Below are 24,420 nucleotides of genomic sequence, written 5' to 3' on the forward strand. Positions count from 1 at the left end.
CCTGACCGCAGGATCCTGCCCCCCACCGCCTTCTCCCGGCAGCCACAGAACAACAGTTTGCGATCAAGTGTAGCCTCATGTGGCATTGAACAATCCTGGTGTTTTCCCTAGTAGTTACAGGCAGGGTCCAGAGAACATAAAAAGGGGGGGGGGGGAGTTGACTTCACAGCAAAGTTCCAGGTGGGGGTTCATTGGTGCACAATTGTGTGTTGCCTCCCTACTTCCTCAGCCTCCCCAATACATACCATGGATGGTACCTCTCTGCCCATGTTAATATACTGGGATGCCCCGTTAGTCTCTCCCACCCTCTCACCCTGGTAAGCTTCACCCCCCGTGGGAATGGTACATAACAAGCACCCCCCACGTACTGAGGAGGCTTATTTACTGTGTCCACAAGTCACCCCATGTTCCACTGGAGCTGTTGTACGTTGTAGTTCTCTGCCTAGTCCTGACTCTGTATTTGATGTGACGGTTATTGAGGCTGGGTTAGCCCGGGAATTCTCTGCGGCAAGCGGTAGCTAAAACAAAAAAAGAAAAGGAGAAACTGAGTGGGATAGTCATTCCTTGAGTGAAGGTGGCTGTTGTCTGAGTCAGGTGGACAGCGGTGGGGGGGGTTCCTCAAAACGGCCAACCCAGGCAGTTGCTGCGGGAGTGGTGCCTTTAGGGGGGAGCGTTAGTAAAGGTTGTCCTTTAGGAAGTCACCATGTGGGGGATCTCTACAGGGGGGTCTCCGTCCCAAGAGTATAATGGTGCAAACGTGTGGGGCGGGCTATCAATGGTTCTAACTTTGTCAATCGGGGGCTTCTAACAATGCAGGCGGTGGGTTAGCTGACAGGGATGGGTGGCCCAGGGCCTACTCGTTGTTGTGCGCCTCCGGACGTGGACTGGCTTCTCTCTGCCTCATTGCTGACGAGAGGGCCACAGTATGCTGGGGTGCCTGATCTGCCTAATGAATGTGAGAGAATCTGCAGCCAGTCAGGAATTGGTATTGGCTCTGCGTTTAAAAAAAACGAAAGCATGCTGGTAGGTCTGCGGTGGTGTGAAGCGTGAATGCTGAGGTTTATCTGCGAAAAGTCACTGATACCCCCAGCGATACGTAAAAATGTTCTGTTTGGCCAGGTCCAGGAGTGGGCATAGTAGGGCTCTGCGATGTACAGTTGATCTAGACAGGTCCTGCAGTATTCTGATTTGCAAGCCCTCCAGCTCTGTCTACATATTCCCATGCGCACCTCAGAATGGCTTCTTTCTGGGTGTAGCGGTGCAATCTGCAAATCGCATCCCGCGGTCTACTTGGGTTGGTGGGCTTGGGACCCAAGGCTTTGTGAATAATGAATGAATGATGTCTGCCTCAGGGTCCTCAAATACAGTCTGGAAAATCTCCTTGAGCTATGTCTCCCACGTTCTCCATTCCCGCTGTCTCCGGGATGCCTCGGAGCCACAGATTATTGCGGCGACTCCGGTCCTCAATATCCTCCTGGTGTAGTTGGAGCGCCACCGCGGTGTCCCGGTGTTGGTCTCGGGACTGCTCCAGCGATGACACCGAAGCCTCTCCCGTCATCACCCATTCCGCCAGGCCAGACACCTCCCTCACTACTTGTATGTCTCGTCTGTGGGTCTCCTCCAGGTGGAGTATCAGGGCTTCTATGGCTGACTGGGTTGGGAGGGCCTGTAACATCTCCTTAATGTCCTGGTCTAGCATAGAGGCGTCTGGTTGCTGGGAAGATGACATTGCAGCCTGTTGGGGCTTTGTAGTGCTGACTGGGGAGCAGTCAGGGGGCGACGGGCAGAGACTCACCAGAGCCCAAGGCATGGGCCTTCTGTGTAGCTCCGTGCACTAGATTACGTGGTGCCGCTGCTCTAGCTCCAGGGGGTTTCTCCTGTAGCAGCCTAAAATAGCGGTGGATCTCTCTAGAAAATTCTCCCTGAGGGGGTCCCCCGCGTTGCTGTTCTGGTCCTGTGCTTTTTAGATGAGCTCATGCTGGTTTGGAGGTATGTTTTGCTGGGACATGAGGGTCCAGGCTGGGAGCTCCTGTGAATGGTAGCCTCACTCAGCCATGTCCAGGGCACGCCCCCATTTTTACATTTTATCTATTTTATTTTTATTTTTTTCAAAGACAACACTCCCTGCATGTAGCAAAGTGTAACTACAGCAGATAACTTAAAGAGGAGCTCCAGACTGCCCCCAAATAACTACAGTAAATGGTCAGAGACTGCAGACATGGTACAGGAGATGGTCGGAGAATGCAGACCTGCTGGACGTGGTAAGTGAGATGCCAGACTGTCCTATCCAAGCTGATCAATACCCCGCCCTCCTCACCACTAACCTGTCACCATATAATACTGTTTCATTACCTTAGCACTCCTCTGCCCAGTATCAGCACAGACCTTCTCGACCAGCATCCACACAGTCCTCTGCTCTCCCCCCCCCCCCCCCCCCCCAGCTACACAGTAAGCATGCAGATAGGGCAAAAAAATGGTGTGCAGTGCTTTGCGGTAATGTAAAAGAGTCTTATTAAGTAGTAAACAAATATAGTCCTAGTAAATATATCTGTGATTTGAGTAAAATAAATATTTTGTTCAAAGTAATTCCAGTTCTGAGTATGCTCTGCTGTGTTAAAATTATCCCTGATTTCTGGCGAATGATTTGAACATAGCAGAGCACACTGTCAGGGCTGGCTTAGCCATTCCTTCTCTGGGCTGGCTGCTCAGCTGTCGGCTAATTGCCAGCTCTCATCTCTCTCCACAGTTACCAGCTGTTCCTGATCATGCTCATCTGACCTGCCTACTTAAAGCTGTCCAGCTCCCTTCACCTCTGCCTTCGCCTTGGTCACATCATGAGAATCCATCTCCTGGGGTTCTGTTTAAAGACTGGCTTGCTGACATCCCTTCTGGCTCCTTATCCTGCTTGCTGTTGCTCTACTTGGATCCCTGACTTCTGGCCTGGCTGATTACCCAATCTGGTTATTGAACTCTGGCCTGGCTGACTACTCTATCTGGTTACTGGACTCTGGCCATGTTTTGACTATGCTTTTTTTTTCTTTTCTTTTTTTTTTTTTTTTTACAAAGGTAAATAGAAAAAGCGTAGCCAAATAGAAAAAGCGTTTATTTCAGAACTATATTCACTACTTAAGAGTTTTTTTTGTACATTTATTAGTACAAAGCACTGTACACCATTTTTTATTTTTTTTTTCCCTATCTGCATGCTTAATGTGTAGAGGTGGGGGGAGCAGAGGACTGTGTGGATGCTGGTCGAGAAGGATGGGAATTGGTCTGTGGTGACACTGGGCAGAGGAGCACTAAGGTAATGAAAAAGTATTATATGAAGACAGGTGAGGGGGGCGGGTATTTGTCAGCTTGGATAGGACAGTCTGGCGCATTTATTGCCACGTCCACCCCCTCAGTGTCCTCCCCGAGGCCCCCTCACCTGGCTCTGCCTCATCCGTCACACCTGGCTGGACATCCCATGGCTCTCCTCCACCAAGCTCCATGCTCCACAAGCTGGCCACCGCCGCCACTCTTAGCAACTCCAGCCACCGGCGCTCCATGTCCCCGCTACTGCACACAGCGTCGCTCTTCGACACAAGGCAGCAGAAGATGACGTCAGTGGGAGGCAGGAAGCGGGAAAAGCCAGTGCGGCTTACTCCCAAGGCTCTTCGGCTCCGTTCGGTCTCGGAAGCGGGGCATAACGCAGCGTGGCGGATGACGTCATCCAAACATTGATTATTCCGGTCATAGCATCAATGCCGCATTGTGTATGTTCGAATCGCGATGCTTCGATGCTACGATTATTTTCAACAGCCCTATAATCTACTGTATGAAGCTCTTTGACAACATGTCTGACATATAGTGAAATCCTGATCATAACAATGCTCAGGAGGGCACAGAGTCACATCGGCTGCTTTAACCACTTCAGCCCCAGAAGGTTTCACCCCCTTCCTGGCTAGAGCACTTTTTACAATTTGTCGTTTTAACTGCTAATTGCACGGCCATGCAATGCTGTACCCAAACAAAATTTTCACCTTTTTTTCCCCCACAAATAGAGCTTTCTTTTGATGGTATTTGATTATATTTTTTCTACTTTTTGTTACAAATATAATCCAATAAACTCAATTTTAGTCATACATTTAGGCCAAAATTATTCAGCCACATGTCTTTGGTAAAAAAAAATGTCAATAAGCATATATTGGATTGCGCAAAAGTTATAGCGTCTACAAACTATGGTACATTTTCTGGAATTTGCACAGCTTTTAGTTTGACTGCCTATCTAATTTCTTGAGGTGCTAAAATGGCAAGACGGTACAACCCCCCCCCCCCCCCCCACCCCAAATGACCCAATTTTGGAAAGTAGACCCCCCCCGCCAAGGAAATTGCTGAGAGGCATGTTGAGCCCATTGAATATTTTTTTTTTTGTCTCAAGTGATTGAATGACTAAAAAAAAAAAATTACAAAAAGTTGTCGCTAAATGATATATTGCTCACGCATGCCACAGTTATATGTGGAAAATACATTTAGCTGCTTCTCCTAAGTATGGGGATACCACATGTGGGACTTTTTGGGAGCCTAGCCGCGTACAGGGCCCCAAAAATCAAGCACCGCCTTCAGGATTTTTAAGGGCGTAAATTTTTGCTTTAGCTCCTCACTACCTGTCAGTTTTGAAGGCCACAAAATGCTAAGATGGCAACCCACCCCCCCCCCCCCCCCAAATTACCCCATTTTGGAACGTAGACATCACAAGCTATTTGCTGAGAGGCATAATGAGTATTTTGCAGCTCTCATATGTCTTTGAAAATGAACAAAGATCAGAAAAACGTTTTTTTCTTTTTTTCATTTTCAAGACTTTGTGACAAAAAGCGAGGTCTGCAAAATACTCACCATACCTCTCATCATATAGCTTGGGGTGTCTACTTTCCAAAATGGCGTCATTTGGGGGGGGGGGGTGGGGGTTGTGCCATCTAGGCATTCCATGGCCTCCAAAACTGTGCTAGGCAGTGAAGAGTGAAATCAAAAATTTACACCCTTCGAAAGCCTGAAGGCGGTGCTTGGTTTTTGGAGACCCGTACACGGCTAGACTCCCAAAAAGTCTCACACGTGGTATCCCCGTACTCAGGAGAAACAACAGAATGTATTTTGGGGTGTAATTAGCATATGTCCATGGCATGTTTGAGCAATATATCATTTGGTGACAACTTTGTGCCAAAAAAAAAATAAAATTATTTTTCCTGCAACTAGTGTCACAATATAAAATATTACATGGATTCGACATGCCTCTCAGCAAATAGCTTGGGGGGTTTTGAACTGTCCTGGCATTTTTTGCACAACATTTTTGCACAACATTTAGAAGCTTATTCACACATCACGCACTCTTCTAACCACTTGAAGACAGAGCCCTTTCTGACACTTTTTGTTTACATGAAAAAATTGTTTTTCTCAAGTCGTCTTCCAGGACGGCACCCTGAGAGATGACTGGTCCACCTGACAGGAAACACGATCAGAGGTTAAAAGCCCCCGCCCCTCCCTGTTCTCTTCAGTTTTTGATTGTTTCCCCACAACAAATCCATTATTTTTTTTCTTGGACCCAAAGCCTGGGGCTGGTGGTCTCCTCCTGGGAGCCGGACCAAATGCCTGGGAAGCCTCTAGGTCCGGCAGGATGTTCCCATCCTTCCTGGGTGGTTCCCCTGTATTTTCCTCGGGGGGGGGGGGGGCAGCAGAAACTGGAAGAGCCCCCCTGAGCGCTGAGGGACCCTGGGTCCTCATTTCCTGTTCCTTTGCATGTTTGTCACACTTAAGTGTTTCGGAACATCAAACCAATTTAAACAATAGTCAAGGACAACACAAGTAAACACAAAATGCAATTTGTAAATGAAGGTGTTTATTATTAAAGGTGAAAAAAAATCCAAACCATTATGGCCCTGTGTGAAAAAGTGATTGCCCCCTAAACCTAATAACTGGTTGGGCCACCCTTAGCAGCAGCAACAACTGCAACCAAGGGTTTGCGATAACGTGCAATGAGGCTTTTACAGCGTCCTGGAGGAATTTTGGCCCACTCATCTTTGCAGAATTGTCCTAATTCAGTTACATTAGAGGGTTTTCGAGCATGAACGGCCTTTTTAAGGTCATACCACAACATCTCCATAGGATTCAGGTCAGGACTTTGCCTAGGCCACTCCAAAGTCTTCATTTTGTTTTTCTTCAGCCATTCGGTGGTGGACTTGCTGGTGTGTTTAGGATCATTGTCCTGCTGCAGAACCCAAGTTCGTTTCAGCTTGAGTACACGAACAGATGGTCGGACATTCTCCTTCAGGATCTCTTGGTAGACAGCAGAATTCATAGTTCCTTTTATCACGGCAAGTCTTCCAGGTCCTGAAGCAGCAAAACAGCCCCAGACCATCACACTACCACCACCATATTTTACTGTTGGTATAATGTTCTTTTTATGAAATGCAGTGTTCCTTCTACGCTAGATATACTTGGACACACACCTTCCAAAGAGTTCCACTTTTGTCTCATCGGTCCACAGAATGTTGTCCCAAAAGTCTTGGAGATCATCAAGATGTGTTGTGGAGAAATTGAGACGAGCTTTGATGTTCTTTTTGCTCAGCAGTGGTTTTCTCCTTGGAACTCTGCCATGCAGGCCATTTTTGCCCAGTCTTTTCCTGATGGTGGAGGCATGAACGCTGACCTTAACTGAGGCAAGTGAGGCCTGCAGTTCCTTGGACGTTGTTGTGGGGTCTTTTGTGACCTCTTGAATGAGTCGTCGCTGCGCTCTTGGGGTAATTTTGGGCGGCCGGCCACTCCTGGGAAGGTTCACCACTGTTCCATGTCTTCGCCATTTGTGGATAATGGCTCTCACTGTGGTTCGCTGGATTCCCAAAGCTTTGGAAATGGCTTTATAACCCTTTCCAGACTGATAGATCTCAATTACTTTCTTTCTCAATTGTTCCTGAATTTCTTTGGGTCTCGGCATGATGTGTAGCTTTTAAGGATCTTCTGGTGGACCTTGCTGTGTCAAGCAGCTCCCATTTAAGTGATGCCTTGATTGTGAACAGGTGTGGCAATAATCAGGCCTGGGTGTGGCTAGAGAAATTGAACTCAGGTGTGGACAACCACAGTTATAGTATGTTTTAACAAGGGGGGCAATCACTTTTTCACACAGGGCCATGATGGTTTGGATTTTTTTTCACCTTTAATAATAAACACCTTCATTTACAAATTGCATTTTGTGTTTACTTGTGTTGTCCTTGACTATTGTTTAAATTGGTTTGATGTTCCGAAACACTTAAGTGTGACAAACATGCAAAGGAACAGGAAATGAAATGACACTTTTTCACACCACTGTATGTTCAGGAGCAGAGCTGGCGGTCCGCCGAGCCCGCGTGATTAGCTCCCCCTTGCAGCAGGGGTGCTGAGCAGACACCGCTTAGAGTTCTGGGGAGGCTCGGCGCCATCTTCCTGGAGTTTAGTGGAGGAATGACATCACTTCCTCCACAGAACAGGAAATGAACTCAGCGTTTAACGTAATTTCCATTCTACAGTAAAATGGTGGCCACATCAGTGTGGCGGAGGGGGGAGGAAGCCACAGCCTCACAGAATTACAGCTATTTCGCCAAAACGGGGGATATAAATACAGGTGGAGCAGGCACCCACTTCTCCCACAGACCAGCTGCCACTCACCTGTGTTAGCTGTCCGAAGAAGCTCACTGGCACCAGCAGCATGGAACAAGAGGAGAGACCCGCAGGGTCCACAGCCATGGAGGAGACCACGGGGTGAGTCTGACCACCCGCCGGAGGTTTTGATGGAGGAGGGTACCCCAACTCTTCTCCTCTGGGTGGTACAGTGCTGTATTGTGATTTGTTTTTTTTTGTTTGTTTTTTTCAGGGGATGATGCCACTACCCTTGGGGTTGCCAGCTGTCCCGTGAAATCTTCCACCTGCTCTGAGATGTGGAAACAGTAATGATAGATTACCCCCAGATCATCCTAAACCCTTCTGCTTCAAGTGTATACAGTAGCTGACCGGGAAGGAAACATCTCAGATTATGAAGGAGTTTCTCACAGTACAAACTGAGATGCCATCCCTTCTGAAACCCTTTCATTCCTCCCTCAAGGCTAGGGATTCAGAGGCTCACACCAGTAAGGACGCTTGCTCCCAGGAGGGCTCCCCTTCTTCATGGGGTGTAGACAGTGGGCAGACCCAAAGTATAGTAGAGGAGGATGAGTCTGAATCCCTTGGGCATGGATTCTCAGATGAGGGTGTGTTGGACAGCCAAAAAGGAGGATGAGGGGGAGCACTCCAGGTCTAGCAGGCACATCTTCTCAGCTGACGACATGGATGGACTGCTGAGGGCCTTTTACGCTTCTGAAGAGATTCAGGAGCCCACGGCACAGGTCTCTGCCCAAGACAAAATGTAGAGGGGCTTAATTAAACTGCAGGCCAGGGTTCTTCCGGTACATCCTGCACTCAAAGATATTATCTTAAGGGAGTGAAAGGAACCAAAGAGGCTCCTAAAGTACAAAACGTGGAAGCGTAGATACCCTTTTACTGAGGAGGATGAGGAGAAAATTTTCAAGACTCCTAAGCTAGACCCCTCCCTGGCACAAGCTTCTAAACAATACGATTTTTCCTTTTGAAGACACTAGGAACATCAAAGATCAAATGGATCAAGGGCGGAAGCTATTTTACGCAGGGCCTAGGAGGCTAACGCCGCGGCTACGAGCCCCGTGTTTGCCTCAGCCTGCATCGCTAGAAATTCTGACGTGGATCTCTAAGCTGATAGACCACATCTCCCTTCAACTCCCTTCTCATTGGCTTACCTCTACATAGTCTATTGCCTCTTCAATCCATCATGAATGCTGCCGCCAGACTCATCCACCTTACCAATCCCTCTGTGTCTGCTACTCCTCTCTGTCAATCCCTCCACTGGCTTCCGCTCAGCCAAAGAATTAAATTCAAAATACTAACAACTACATACAAAGCCATCCACAACTCTGCCCCCAGCTACATTACTAGCTTAGTCTCTAAATACCAACCTACTCATTCTCTTCGTTCCTCTCAAGACCTCCTGCTCTCTAGCTCCCTCATCACCTCCTCCCATACTCGCCTCCAGGACTTTTCCAAAGCCTCTCCAATCCTATGGAATGCCCTACCCCAATCTGTCCGCCTATCTCCTACTTTATTAGCTTTTAGACGATTCCTGAAAACACTTCTCTTCGGAGAAGCCTACCCAACCCACACCTAACTGTATTTTCATGTTCTCCATCAGCTCATACCCCACAGTTATTACCTTTTTGTTTCAACTTGACCCTCCCTTATAGATTGTAAACTCTAACGAGCAGGGCCCTCTGATCCCTCCTGTATTGATTTGTATTGTAAGTGTACTGTCTTCCCTCATATTGTAAAGCGCTGCGCAAACTGTTGGCGCTATATAAATCCTGAATAATATTAATAATAATAATAATAATCTCCTGGAACTCCAAGTCTAAGGAAGTCTTGGATTCATAGCTGTCGCATACCTAGCAGGTGCGGCAGTGGAGGCGGTGCGCACAACCGCCAAGTCTGGTGCCTTATTAAACTCAGCCAGGTGAGCTCTCTGGGTTAAAACTTGGGATGGGGATATCTCATCTAAGACCCATCTATGTGGCCTCCCTTTTAATGGTTCCCTCCTTTTTGGTACTGGGCCAGATCAAGCCCTTGCTAGGTCGACCAAAAAGGGGAAGAAATTCCCTTCTAAGTCAAGGAGGGATAGGAAGAGGTTTTTTCGTCGCCCCCAGGCAAAGAACCGCTTCTCCGAGAAAAAGGTCTCCCCTAATAGACGTTGGAGGGCTGGAAAGGACAAACAAATCAGGCGTTCTCTTTTCCAGCCACAAGTTGGGCGACAAGACCCCAAAATGACATTCCAGTAGGGGGAAGACTTTCCCACTTTGTCCCTCAGTGGGAAAGGGTCACTCAGAGCCCCCATATTCTACAGATAATAAGAGGGTTACAGATTAGAATTTCTCTCCCCTCCTCCCACCAAGTTTCTCTTGACCCACCTTCCCGGGGATCCCTGCAAGGCAGCAGGAATCCTACAGAACATAGAAGAACTGGCCAGTCAGGAGGTCATAGTTACAGAGGGCCAGCAGGGTCGGGGTCCTACTCCCACATATTCGTGGTACAAAAGACCTTAGGAAGGTATCACCTCATCATAAATCTAAGGCACCTCAATGTCTTCCTGCGGTACAAGAAGTTCTACATGGAGAGTGTTTATTCTCTCAGAAGACACCGCCTCAAGGATGTGTTCATGGTACTTTTTGATGCAAAGGATGCCTACCTTCACGCCCTATAGTTCAGGACCATCAGGTCTTCCTGAGATTCGCAATTGCCTCTCCAGAGTGAGTTCAGCATTGGCAGTTTTTGCAGCCCTCCCCTTCAGGCTGGCATCCAGTCCAAGGGTCTTTACGAAGGTCCTGGCAGAAGTGGTGGCCTTCCTGCATCTCCAGGAAATAGCGCTGATTGCCTATTTAAACGACATTCTGATTTACAATCAGAATTGGGATCAGCTGCTTTTGGATTTAACCAGGGTAATAGCGACCTTAGAATCTCTGGGATGGATCATCAGCAAGGTGAAATCCTCGCTGATTTTGGCCCAGACGAAAATGTATCTGGGATTCCTGGTAGGTTCTTCGGAACAGACGTTCTACCCCAGAGCAAGGTAGAGGGCCTAATTTCAGTGGTCTCTTCCCTGTTAGAGGCAAGGACGACTCCATACAGAAGGGTCGTGAGGGTGCTGGGCTTGATGAGGGCAGCTATCCCTGCTGTTCCTTGAGCACAGCTGCACACCAGGCACTTCCTCCTTTCCTCTTGGAACAGGAAAATAAGTTCTCTAGACGTATAAGTAGCCATTCAGGTCAAAGTAAAAGACTCTCTGTGCTTGTGGCTTCTCCCTTAGAGGCTTCAGGGGGATCTCCTTTGGATCCAGCTTCAGCCTCTCAGGATAACTATGGATGCAAGTTCCTGGGGGATTTAACAACCCAGGGTTCCTGGGACCTTAGTCAGAGAAGGACCTCCTCCAACTTTCGAGAGCTTTTGGTCATCGGGGAGGCATTAAAAGCTTTTGAGGAGGGGATCAAAGACCAGGAAGTTCAGGTTCTATCACACAATGCCACGATAGTGGCATTTTTGAATCATCAGGGGGCACCATATCTTCAACTCTCCTGGCCCTATCATTCGAGAATGGGAGTTGAATCCAGAGGTATTCTCCCTGGTATGTCGGCATTTCGGCGATCCAGAAATAGATCTGTTTGCCTGCAGAAAGAACAGAAGGGTAAAGAGATTATTTTCCTTGGCTCGAGAGGGGCTCGGAAGGGATAAACGCTTTGGCCCTGGCTTAGGACTTCCGGTTGGCCTATGCCTCTCCCCCCACAGGGCTAATTCTGGGGGTTCTTCAAACGTTTTTTTCTCTCGGAAGGTGTCCAAATTCTGATAGCCCCTTGGTGGCCCAAGCGAGCTTGGTTTCCAACCCTGCAGGGTTGGTCCATATCCCCGCCACTATACCTTCCTGTTCGGCACACCCTTCTCCTTCAGGGTCCAGTCTACCATCCAGACCCCAGCTTCTTCAGGCTGACGGCCTGGCTCTTGAAAGGTAGAACCTGCAGGAGAAAGGCCTGTTGGACAGAGTAGTGGATACTCTCCTTAGTAGAAAGCCGGTCACAAGGCAAATTTACGCTAAGGCCTGGGGGGTTTTTTCTCGCTGGTGTCAGGCGAGATCCCGGGCAGTCTGGAGTTTCTTCAGGATGGGGCGGAGCAGGGATTGGCAACCAAGACACTTAAGGTACAGGTCTCAGCCTTGTCCTGTTTTTTGGAAAGACGCTTGCCACTAGACCCCCTGATCAAGAGATTCCTATTTATCAGAGAGCGGTTGTCCCCTGTCCAGGTGTCTAGGTTTGCACCATGGGACCTTACCTTGGTGTTAGAAGGGTTAACAAGGCCCCCCTTTGAACCGATAGATCAGATCCCCCTTAGGATCCTAACCTTTAAGTTGGTCTTTCTTCTTGCTATTACATCAGCCAGGAGAATAGGCGATATTCAGGCCTTTTCAATCAAGCAACCATATTTCCGTTTACTTGAGGACAGGGTTATACTTGGGCAGGATCCCCTGTACCTCCCTAAAGTAGTATCTAGGTTCCATAGGACTCAAGAAGTAGTGCTACCTTCCTTTTGTAATAATCCCTGAAATGAGAGGGACGTTTCTTTTCATTGTCTGGACGTCAGACGTTTATTATCCTACTTAGAAAAAGTTAAGGTGTTTAGAAGGTCCAGCCATCTTTTAGTTAATTTTTCAGGCCAACAAGCCTCCAAAGCATCCATAGCTAGATGGATTAAGCACGCCATTGTTTTAGCCTATGAGCAGTCCGGTAAGGCAGCTCCTAGGGACCTAAAAGCACATTCCACACGATCTCTGGCAACCTCTTGCGCAGAAGGGCCGTAGCTTCGGTGAAGCGGATTTGTAGACCCGCTACATGGACAAGCCAGAACACCTTCCTGAGGCATTACAGGGTGGAGTTACTGTCGCCTCAGGATCTGGTGTTTAGCAGGAAGGTCCTGCAAGCGATTGCCCCACCCTAAGGTAGGCCTGAGCTACTTGCTCCTCTCTCAGGGTGCCATCCTGGAAGATGACTTGAGAAAATGACCAGTTACACTTACCGGTAACAGTGTTTTTGGGAAGTCTTCCAGGACGGCAGGCCTACTAACCATCCATTCTCTTTAGGTATAATTTAAAATATAGAGTGTCGTGGTGTTGTGTTTTTCACTCTCATGCAGTGGTGTGGGTCAATACTTTGTCACAACTGAAGAGCACAGGGAGGGGCGGGGGCTTTTAACCTCTGTGATTGTGTTTGCTGTCAGGTGGACCAGTCATCTTTCAGGGTGTTGTCCTGGAAGACTTCCCAGAAACACAATTACCGGTCATTATTTAATTTCTTTTGCAAGAAAATTACTTTGATCCCCCAAACATATATATATATATATATATATATATATATATATATATATATATATATATATATATATATATATATATATATATATATATATATACATATATATATATATATATATATATATTTTGTAAAGCAAAGGCCCTACAGATTAAAATAGTGGGCGTTTCATTTATTTTTGTACACAGTATTTCCGCAGCGATTTTTCAAACTCATGTTTTTGGGAAAAAAACACTTGCATAAAAAAAAAAAAAAAAAACACACTATATTGCCCAATGAAATATAAAAGGTGAACTTAGGCCATGTACATGGATACCAAACATGACGACTTGCTTTAAAAGTGCGCACAAACGTGCAATGGCGACAAACTTCATACATTTTTAAAAGCCTTTACAGGTTACTACTTTAGATTTACGTAGATCTACTGCTAAAATTACTTATTGTTCACATTTGACGCCAGACCGACGCTTGCGTTCAACCTTTGCGCGAGAACAGGGGGGCCAGGGTTGTTTTGTTTTTGTTCCTTTCATTTTTTTTTTAATTATCTCAGGGAATGTAAATATTCCCTATGATAGCAATAGGTAGTGACAGGTACTCTTTTTAAAAAATAAAAATAAAAAATTGGGTCTATTAGACCGTAGATCTCTCCTCTGCCCTCAAAGCATCTGACCACACCAAGATCGGTGTGATAAATTGCTTTCCCAATTTCCCAATGGCGCTGTTTACATCTTGCAAAATCGAAGTCATGAAATGCTCGTAGCTTGCGGTTTCTTAGGCCATAGAGATGATTGAAGCCATTCTGGTCTCTGATCAGCTCTATGGTCAGCTGGCCGAATCACCAGCTGCATTCTCAGGTTCCCCGTTGGGACAGGAAAGACAGAGAAAAATATGGAAGACGGGGGGGGGGGGGGGAGAGAGACACTTCCTCACACTGCTTGTAAAAGCAGTGTAGAGGCCAATTAGCTGCTAGGATTGCTTTTACATGAAAATAGACCGCTGGCTGAAAAGAGTGATACCAGGATGATACCTAAACCTGCAGGCGTCATTCTGGTATAACCACTCAAAGTCCAGCAACATACCAGTATGTTGCTGGTCCTTGTCGGGCATATATTGTATCAATATTTTTTTTTTTTAATGCAGCCTGTGGGCTGAACGAAAAACAGAGTTTGATCAGGTGGGTATGCCCACCATTAGAATACCTCCCTTCATTCACCCACTTCTAATGATGGGCATACATGCACCATTTATATATGCTGAAGCATGGGGGCGTCCGCCCCTAAAGTTAGGAGCAAGTTGCTCCTCCACCCCCTGCTGCCTCCATGCTTCGGCATATATGCTCTTTTTGTTTAAAAACTGGTGGTGAAATCACCTCCGACAGCGCTGAAGTCGCGGCTTTATGTATCGTGGCAGCAAACGCGGTTGCTGTCAAGATGAATAAATCTGCTCTGAAGCTGAATGGCGTACCTGAAAACAAAAATGGTTAATAATAAACACAGTAAAGTATAAAAAAAAATTGCATACCAGGAAAGCAAACATGATAAAACATAACAATAGAACATTGCAGAATAGAATACAGTAAAAAGAGCAGAACAATAGAGAAACAATACAGCAAAACAAAAAAAAAAAATATTTTATGTATATTTTTTTTTTTTTTTTTCACATTTTATTTGTAACTGTTTTAACTGTAACCGGTTCCAGGTTCGGGTCTCTCAAAATGCGATGGCATCTTGGGAGACCCTGTGAAAGTGTACCTACTCTGCAGTGCTGTACCCTACACTAATACTCAACTAGTGTATGGTAGCATTCAAAACATTCACCAATGCAAAGACGAGGATTGTCAGGACAGGAGGGACAATAATAGTGGGTGTCACGCCTATATTTGCGCTTGCTGCATACACGACATCTTTGGGGGGTTCAGTGGATAGGGGTACTCGGGAGAACATAAGTAAAATGCCTCTCATGCAGCCGGCTTACTGCATTTGTTTGGGGAAGGTGAGGTGGAGCACCGTCTGGAAACAGAAGGTCTCTGACGATCTCTTCCTGGAATTTAAGGAAGGATCCATTCCGTCCTGAAGCTCTGTATAGCACATGAGCGTTCAGCAAAGCCAATTGAGATAAACAGACACTCTTTTGTACCAGCGTCTGGCCTTACGGGCAACTAGGTACAGCTCCAGCAACTGGTCGTTGATGTCCACCCCTCCCAAGTTAATTGGGTCAAATATTCATTTGTTCAACCCTCCCAAGTTAATTGGGTCAAATGTTCATTGGTTCAAATATTCGTGGATACAGAGGCGTTTCTCCACAACACCAGTTGCCGTAGTAATTTGGACCGTCGTGTCTGCATGAAGGGAAGTAAGAACGATAACTTATTATCCCTCCACTTCATAGCGAGCAAGTTATTACACTTCAAGCAGGCTCTCTCCCCCAGCCTAAGACGGGAATCTACAAGCTGCTGGGGAAAGCCCCAACGATTAGGTCACACAGTGCCACATGCTCCAGGCTGATGATCAAACAAGTGACTAAAAAGTGGTACGCTTGTGTAATAATTTTCCATGTACAAGTGGATACCCCTTTCCGAATAGGGGTGACCCCAAGTCCCCCACAATCTTGCCGTTGCTTCCTATGTAGTCAGGGCGGTTTGTCGGCTCTACATGACCATCTTTGCCCTTGTAAACCATAAAACTACATGTATAGTACATGTATATATGTGGCCCTGTCACAGAGCTTATACATCTTGACCCCGTATCTTGCACGCTTTCTGGAAGGTACTTTTGAATGACAAGCTGCCAGAAAACTTAATCAGGGACTCATCAATGCAGACAACGTGATGGGGAGTAAACAAGTTTACAAAACGTTGGTTGAAGTGGTTTACGAGGGGCCAAATTTTGTAGAGCCAATCGTATCCAGGGTCTCCATGAGGACAACAGAGTTCATTGTCATTGAAATGCATGAACCGCAAGATCTGCTCGTATCGTGCCCTGGTCATGGAGGCAGAGAACAGGGGCATATGGTGAATTGGGTCAGTGTTTACATTACAGAAGCAGGGGAAGTTTCCCATTTGCCAGGAGCGATCGTGAGGGGGTGGCCATGAATCAGTGGCCTCCCCCTCAGCACGGATCGCTGCCGCCCGCCTCAGGCAATGTTACTTTGCCTGCCCGTGCCATTCTGCCGACGTATATCGTCGTGAGGTGGTCGACAAGTGGTTAAGGGATTAGTTAATTTAGCTCATGTTAATTTTGTTTCTGGTTACAGGTGTATTGTTAGAGTAATATAAGCAGGAGGGGGGGGTCTCCTCTTCTACAGTTTATAAGACTTGTATTTCGGTTCTAATAGAGAGTCCATGTTCAGCAACTAAACAAGTATGTAGTTTTAGCAAATCCAAGGAGAAATTGGTATAGCTGTGGCCCCTGAGAGGGTAGTCCCAAACAACAATGGGGAACACCAGCTAGAATTAAGCAATTCCTTGGTCCAATCCAGGACACTGAGATGCCAAGGCTTTTACCCTGAAAGATGAACAGAGGCTAGACCACCCCCCCCCCCCCAAACGGAAGATTGGGCTTCCAAGAAAAAAAATTCCAACCCACAAATGAAAGAAGGTCTCAACCATTCATTGGTTGAGATGATTCTTTTGGTATTTCCTACTTGAATGCTCTTGTTGGGTCCTATACCCTATGATGTCTTTGTGCGAGGAAAGGCTTATACAAACTTCCAGTATGATTTTTGGTGTTGAGGGGGCACTTTCTCCTAACCAATTTATTTGGCATAGGTGATTACAGTCCCTAATGAAGATTGTTTTACATGCACTGTTCGAAACACGTTGGCATTTTCCACTACTTGCCATCTTTTGTCATCTGGTTGGAGGGTTCCATGATTGTAGTAGGATTTTGCCACCTCTGTTTATTATTGTATAAATGTTTTCAAAATACGTTTGTGTGTGTGTGTGTGTGTGTGTGTGTATGTGTGTGTGTGTGTGTATATACACTATATTTATTGGCGTATAACATGCACTTTTTTACCTTGAAAGGCCACCGAGTAAACAGGAGATTCTCCCTGTATGTAATCTGATGGCGCTCGTCCCGCCCACCTCCCTGTCCTCTCCAAGGCAGCAGTAATCTGAGGGGAGCCTGCAGATGGGCACTGATCAGGTGCATTCATGGCAATGGTGAAGCCGCATATGGGCATTGATCAAGCTGCATTGATGGACAATTGTGAGGCTGTAGATGGGCAAAGATGAAGCTGCAGATGCGCAATGGTGAGCCTGCATTGATGGGCACTGACACTTGATTTAAAATTTGAGGGGATTTTTCCTGAAACTTCCCTCCTAAAATGAAGGTGCATGTTACACACCTGTGCGTGATATATGCCGATAAATACTGTGTGTATTTTTGTGTATTAATACAATTATATATTATTTCTTCTATCTATATTTTTTGTCAAATTGCTTTAAAAATCCCATTTTGAGGTTTTCCTTCTTTTTTCCATCTATTTCTTTCTTTCAATTTGTTTCATGTCTTGGCAATTTCTCTATTCAGGTTTCCACCATAATGTCAGCCAGTACCACAACCCTCCGATACCCAGGATATATGAACAATGATTTGATTGGATTGATTGCTTCTCTCATCCCCACACCTCGTCTGCACTTCCTAATGACAGGATATACTCCACTGACAACTGACCAGTCGGTAAGAATTTTATATATATATTTTTTTCCCTGGTTATCAGACAGCTTCATAAGAAAATTTGTAAAGAACAGCTGAATGGACTAGACCGGTATCAGAGAGGATGATAACCAGGTTTATATAATGTCTCTATTACAAAAATGTTAATCTAAACATAACGTTCATAAAACCACAAAAATATTTGTGCAATACAGATATTCTAGGCCAATCAGATACTATAATGACTCTTGTTACTGTTTCGTTAGGCTGGTACCTTCAGGTGAGATGAACACCGGTAATGCTTTGCAGGACACGTCTCACTGGGCGTACACCTAAACCCTACCCCACTCGGTAGGATCTTAGTTTTTTGCGAATTCACCAAGTTATACAACCACTTCTACCTTTGTTTTCATTTGCTTCACAGTTTATTATTTTACTTTGACTTCTTAGTCAACTCCTCACTGCCTAATTCAACAAAGAATGCAGTGCATCCGGATTGGCGTAAGCTTGGAAGTTGTGCCTAAACCCTGTGCTGATGGCTTGTACTGTTGCTTGATCCTGTTTGGACTCTCACCTCAGCATTTCATGTAGTGCATATAGTTAGCTGCAGGGGGCTATACAAGTCCAAGTCTGAGGTCCATATCCTGAAGACCCCTTTGGGAGTGTCAACTGTGATAGGGTATGCCTAGAGACTTACTATGGAGCAGTGACATGGATGTGTAGGGCAGGTTTATGTTGTACTGCACCAATAATGTAGCTTCACTTATACAAGTTTCCTAAAATGTGTTCTGTATTAACCACTTGACCACTGGGCACTAAAACCCCCTTAATAACCAGACCAATTTTCAGCTTTCGGTGCTCTCACATTTTGAATTACAATTACTCAGTCATGCAACATTGTACCCATATGAAATTTTTGTCCTTTTTTTCACACAAATAGAGCTTTCTTATGGTGGTGTTTAATCGCCACTGGGTTTTTTATTTTTTGTGCTATAAAAGAAAAAAGACCGAAAATTCTGTTTAAAAATAAAAAATAATAATAATTTTTCTTTTGTTTCTGTTATAAAATTTAGCAGATTAGTAATTTCTCTTCATAAATTTTGGCCAAAATGTATACTACTACGTATCTTTTGTAAAAATAAGTACAAATTGGTGTATATTATTTGGTGTTTGTGAAAGTTATAGAGTCCACAAGCTATGGTGCCAATATCTGAAAATTGATCACACCTGAGGTACTGACGGCCAATCTCATTTCTTGAGACCCTAACATGCCAGAAAAGTACAAATACCCCCTAAATTACCCCTTTTTGGAAAGAAGACATTCCAAGGTATTTAGGAGGAGGCATGATGATGAGTTTTTTGAAGTTGTAATTTTTTCCCACAATTCTTTGCAAATCAAGATTTTCTTTTTCCCTTTTTTTTCACAAAATTTTCATATTATCAGCTTATTTCTCACACAAAGCATATGCATAACACAAATTACACCCCAAAACACATTCTGCTATTACTCCCGAGTATGGCGATACCACATGTGTGAGTCTTTTACAGTGTGGCCACATGCAGGGAGCGCCATCAGGCGTTCTGGAGCACCCAGGCCAATTCTGACAAATCTCTCCTACATTTAAAAATCATAATTTGCTCAAAAATTACATAGAACCGCAAAAAATTATATATATATATATATATAATGTTTTGCGGTTCTATGTAATTTTTGAGCAAATTATGATTTTTAAATGTAGGAGAGATTTGTCAGAATTGGCCTGGGTGCTCCAGAACGCCTGATGGCGCTCCCTGCATGTGGCCACACTGTAAAAGACTCACACATGTGGTATCGCCATACTCGGGAGTAATAGCAGAATGTGTTTTGGGGTGTAATTTATATAAATATAAATAAATATAAATAAATATAAATAAATATAAATATATAAATATATAAATAAATATAAAAATATAAATAAATAAATATAAAAATATAAATAAATAAAAAAAAAAAAATATATATATATATATATATATATATATATATATATATATATATATATATATATATATATATATATATATATATATATATATATATATATATATATATATATATATATATATATATATATATATATATATATATATAATGTTTTTTTAGCAAAGACCCTAGAGAATACAATGGTCGTTGCAATTTTTTATCTCGCACGGTATTTGGGCAGCAATTTTTCGTACACTTTTCTTTTGGAAAAAAAAAGTTTTGTGCTTTAAAAAAATAAAAACGTAAAGTTAGCCCAATGTTTTTGCATAATGTGAAAGATGAGCGTTCGCATGGATACGTCACATGTTTGCTTTAAACACCAGTTTCATATGTGGGTGAGACTTGCATATGTATTCGCTTCTGCATGCGAGCACATGGGGACAGGGGCACTTTACTGTGTTTTTATTTTTTTAATTTTTTTATAAATTTTACTTTATTTTAGTTTTATGTTTTTTTTTTTTTTTTTTTTTTTATCACTTTTAGATGTAAACATCCCTTGTAATAGGAATATGGCATGACAGGTCCTCTTTACAGTGAGATATAGGGCCAATAAGACCCCACATCTTACCTCTAGATTGGGAAGCCTGAAATAAAATAAAAAATGATTCTGGCTTTGATCGTATTGGCGAGTCCGTAGAAGCATCGGAGGGTGGCCGGAGGGGGGGACTTCCCCTATCGCCTCCTGTAAGAATGATCAAGCAGCGGAACAGCCGCTATGATCGTTCTTATGGTGTAGGGGAATCACCGGCTGAAAAAGCTGATATCTGAATGATGCCTGTAGCTACAGGCGTCATTCAGATATCCTCGCACAAAGTCAAGGATGTAATATGACCGCGGGCTGGAAGTGGTTAAAATGCTTCTTTTTTTTTATTTTATTTTTTTAACACAAAGTTATCCATTTATACAATATTTCTAACACATGTACATACCAAATATAACACCCCAAAATAGTACGGCGATAGCACATGTGTGACTTAAACAGCCTGGCCACATACAGAGGCCGAGAATGGTCGGGTATGGCTGAGCAAGGCTGGGTATCAACAAGTATTGCAGGAGTATGGCTGGGTATCGCAGGGTATGGCTGGGTATTGGCAGGGCATTGCTGGGTATTGGCAGGAAATTTAAGGGTTAATTGTCAGTGAACAGCGCTGTGGGCACTACAGATCCAGCCCACAGCGCTGCTGACACCGATCTCTCCCCTCTCACTGTACAGAGAGGGGAGGGAGGAACCAGCGTCATAACATGAGGCCGGTTTGTGTAGAACCAGCAGTTTGCCGTGATCCACAGGACCCGGCGGTCACGGATGCTCTCGAGTGCGCGCCCGAGAGGGGAATTTAGGGAGGACGTCATAGTACGTCCTCCCAGAGTTAAGCAACCGCCCTGTAGCCGTCATTCGGCTATGGGCCAGTTGTTAAGTGGTTAAAGCTATAAGGAAACCAGTAATGGTTTAAAGTGTTCCACCATTCAGAGTATAGTGTCAAGTGAATAACCAAGATGTACATCATACTGTAGGTTTCACTATTACCACTATTCTAGAGCTGTCATGCGACAAGCAGCCTACCTGACCTAGGTGGATTTTTCTGCAGCGATGTTAGACTTTCTTGGACAGTTAACTGCCATCACTTTACAGAACACAAAAGTGACAAGCTCCTTCTTCACCCCTGCCATCTCTGCTAGAGTCAGAAATTGAAATGCCTCCCCACAAACATTAACGGGAATAAGGAGGACCCAGAGGTGGTGTTAGAAGAAGCTGTGAAAGATTTCGAACCCCCAGGCTCTTATACACCTGATGCTATGGCTTCATGTAATATGCTTGCCAGGGTAGATGTGATCACTTCTGCTGTGCGTTAAAACCTCAGCATTGGATATTTGTGGGAGCGTGGTCTGGACATGGCCGAGTAGAGACGCATGTGAGCGGAGCTCCCGGCAATCTCCTATCCTAGTTTATATAGCTCCATTTACTACATAATGCTCTCATCCAAAAAGCGTGCAGCCACGCGGAACAAGAACAACACTAATCCAACCCCTTTCAAGATGACAGGAGCACATGCCTCGCACTCCTCAGGCCTGGATCCTCATGCTTTTCCTGTATCCCTTGCAGGGTCCCTGAGCCCGGAGATCTACCCCAATACTCCGCCGGCTCTGTCAAAAGACTCACAGAATTTGCTGCACTTACTCCAGACCTTCAGGGTGGATGTGGAACTGAAATCTATCCTGCAGGCCCGGCCAACAGAGGCCCTGGTGGGTCATGTGGAAGCGGCACATAGAAAAGAACTTTGGCCCGTCAAATAAGAAGTCCAATCGCTGACCACCAGACTCATTATGAGACTTCTCTAGCAACAATGGATTGTCTGCCCTAGAGGCACTACAGAGTTCTCACACTGAAGCAACAGTGGGACTACAAGTACACATATAACCACTTAAGGACCGCCTCACACCGATGTACATCGGCAGAATGGCACGGCTGGGCACAAGTATGTACCTGTACGTTGCTCTTTAAGTGCCCAGCCGTGGGTCGTGAGCAAACCTCTCCCCGTGCTTCCTACTGTGGCTGTCGCTGATCGTCTGTTCCCTGATATAGGGAAAGACTATCAGTGACGTCACATGCCAGGCCACGCCCCCTACAATAAAAAAACACATAACGTCATACATAACCCCTACACTGCCCCCTAGTGGTTAACTCCTTCACTGCTAGTGTCATTTACACAGGAATCGGTGCATTTAACCACTTCAGCCCCGGACCAATGAACACCTTAAGGACCAGAGGTCTTTTTACAATTTTGCACTGCGCTGCTTTAACTGGTAATTGCGCGGTCATGCAATATTGCACCCAAACGAAATTTGCGTCCCTTTCTTCCCACAAATAGAGCTTTCTTTTGATGGTATTTGATTGCCTCTGCGATTTTTATTTTTTGCGATATAAATGGAAAAAGAGCGAAAATTTTGAAAAAAAATGATATTTTCTTCTTTTTGTTATAAGAAAAATCGAATAAACTAAATTTTAGTCATACATTGAGGGCAAAATGTATTCAGCCACATGTCTTTAGTAAAAAAAATGTCAATAAGCGTATATTTTTTGGTTTGCGCAAAAGTTATAGCGTCTACAAACTAGAGTACATTTTCTGGAATTTACACAGCTTTTAATTTATGACTGCCTATCTCATTTCTTGAGGTGCTAAAACGGCAGGGCAGTACAAACCCCCCCCCCCCCAAATGACCCCATTTTGGAAAGTAGACACCCCAAGGAAACTGCTGATGGGTATGTTGAGCCCATTGAATATTTTTTTTTTTTGTCCTAAGGGATTGAATAATGACAAAAAAAAAATAAAATTACAAAAAGTTGTCACTAAATGATATATTGCTCACACATGCCATAGTTATATGTGGAATTGCACCCCAAAATATATTCCGCTACTTCTCCCGAGTACGGGGATACCACATGTGTGGGACTTTTTGGGAGTCTAGTCGCGCACGGCACCCCGAAAACCAATCACCACCTTCAAGATTTCTAAGGGTGCAAATTTTTGATTTCACCCCTCACTACCTATCACAGTTTCGAAGGCCATAAAATGCCAAAATAGCACAAAACCCCCCAAAAATGACCCCATTTTGGAAAGTAGACCCCCCAAGCTATTTACTGAGAGGCATGTTGAGTCCATGGAATATTTTATATTTTGCCACAAGTTGCGGGAATATTACAAACTTTTTTTTTTTTTTGCACAAAGTTGTCACTAAATGATATATTGCTCACACATGCTACGGGCATATGTGAAATGACACCCCAAAATACATTCTGCTGCTTCTCCTGAGTACAGGGATACCACATGTGTGGGACTTTTTGGGAGCCTAGCCGCGTACGGGACCACGAAATCCAAGCACCGCCTTCAGGATTTCTAAGGGCATACATTTTTTATTTTACTCCTCACTACCTATCACTACCTATCACCATTTTGAAGGCCATAAAATGCCAAGATGGCACAAACCCCCCCAAAATGACCCCATTTTGGAAAGTAGACACCCCAAGCTATTTGCTGAGGGGCATGTTGAGACCATTGAATATTTATTTTTTTTGTCCCAAGGGATTGAATAATGACAAAAAATTAAAAAAAATGATTTTTTTACAAAAAATTGTCACTAAATGATATATTGCTCACACATGCCATGGTTATATGTGGAATTGCACCCCAAAATATATTCAGCTACTTCTCCCGAGTATGGGGATACCACATGTGTGGGACTTTTTGGGAGTCTAGTCGCATACGGCACCCCGAAAACCAATCACCACCTTCAGGATTTCTAAGGGTGCAAATTTTTGATTTCACCCCTCACTACCTATCACAGTTTTGAAGGCCATAAAATGCCAAGATGGCACAAAACCCCCCCAAATTACCCCATTTTGGAAAGTAGACACCCCAAGCTATTTACTGAGAGTCATGTTGTCTGAACGAAAAAAAAGATTGATCGGTGGGTATGCCCACCATTAGAATACCTCCCTTCATCCACCCACTTCTAATGATGGACATACATGCACCATTTATATATGCCGAAGCATGGGGGCATCCTCCCGCAAAATAGTTATGCCGCGTACATACGTTCAAACTTTTCCATGGGCAAGCCCTCTGTCGGAATTTTGACCGTATGTACGCGGCATTAGGAGCAAAATCGCTCCTCCACCCTTTATGCCCCCATGCTTCGGCATATATGCTCTTTTTTAACTGTGGTGGTGAAATCACCTCCTACAGCACTGGAGTCACGGCTTTATGTATCG

General features: G+C 44.7%; 1 protein-coding gene across 5 annotated transcripts in view; it reads left to right on the top strand.

Moving 5' to 3' along the window:
• TUBG1 (tubulin gamma 1) overlaps positions 1–24,420 on the top strand; it is a 317,008-nt gene that overhangs the window by 147,975 nt on the left and 144,613 nt on the right. For all 5 annotated transcript variants that reach the window (XM_077459460.1, XM_077459458.1, XM_077459461.1 and 2 more), the window contains one exon: positions 17,504–17,653. In XM_077459460.1, the coding sequence (XP_077315586.1) occupies positions 17,504–17,653 (150 nt within the window). The remainder of the gene's footprint in view (positions 1–17,503; positions 17,654–24,420) is intronic.

Source organism: Lithobates pipiens, unplaced genomic scaffold, assembly GCF_037356315.1.
Source record: "Lithobates pipiens isolate NorthernLeopardFrog02 unplaced genomic scaffold, aLitPip1_a1.2 Scaffold_28, whole genome shotgun sequence".
Lineage (NCBI taxonomy): Eukaryota > Metazoa > Chordata > Amphibia > Anura > Ranidae > Lithobates > Lithobates pipiens.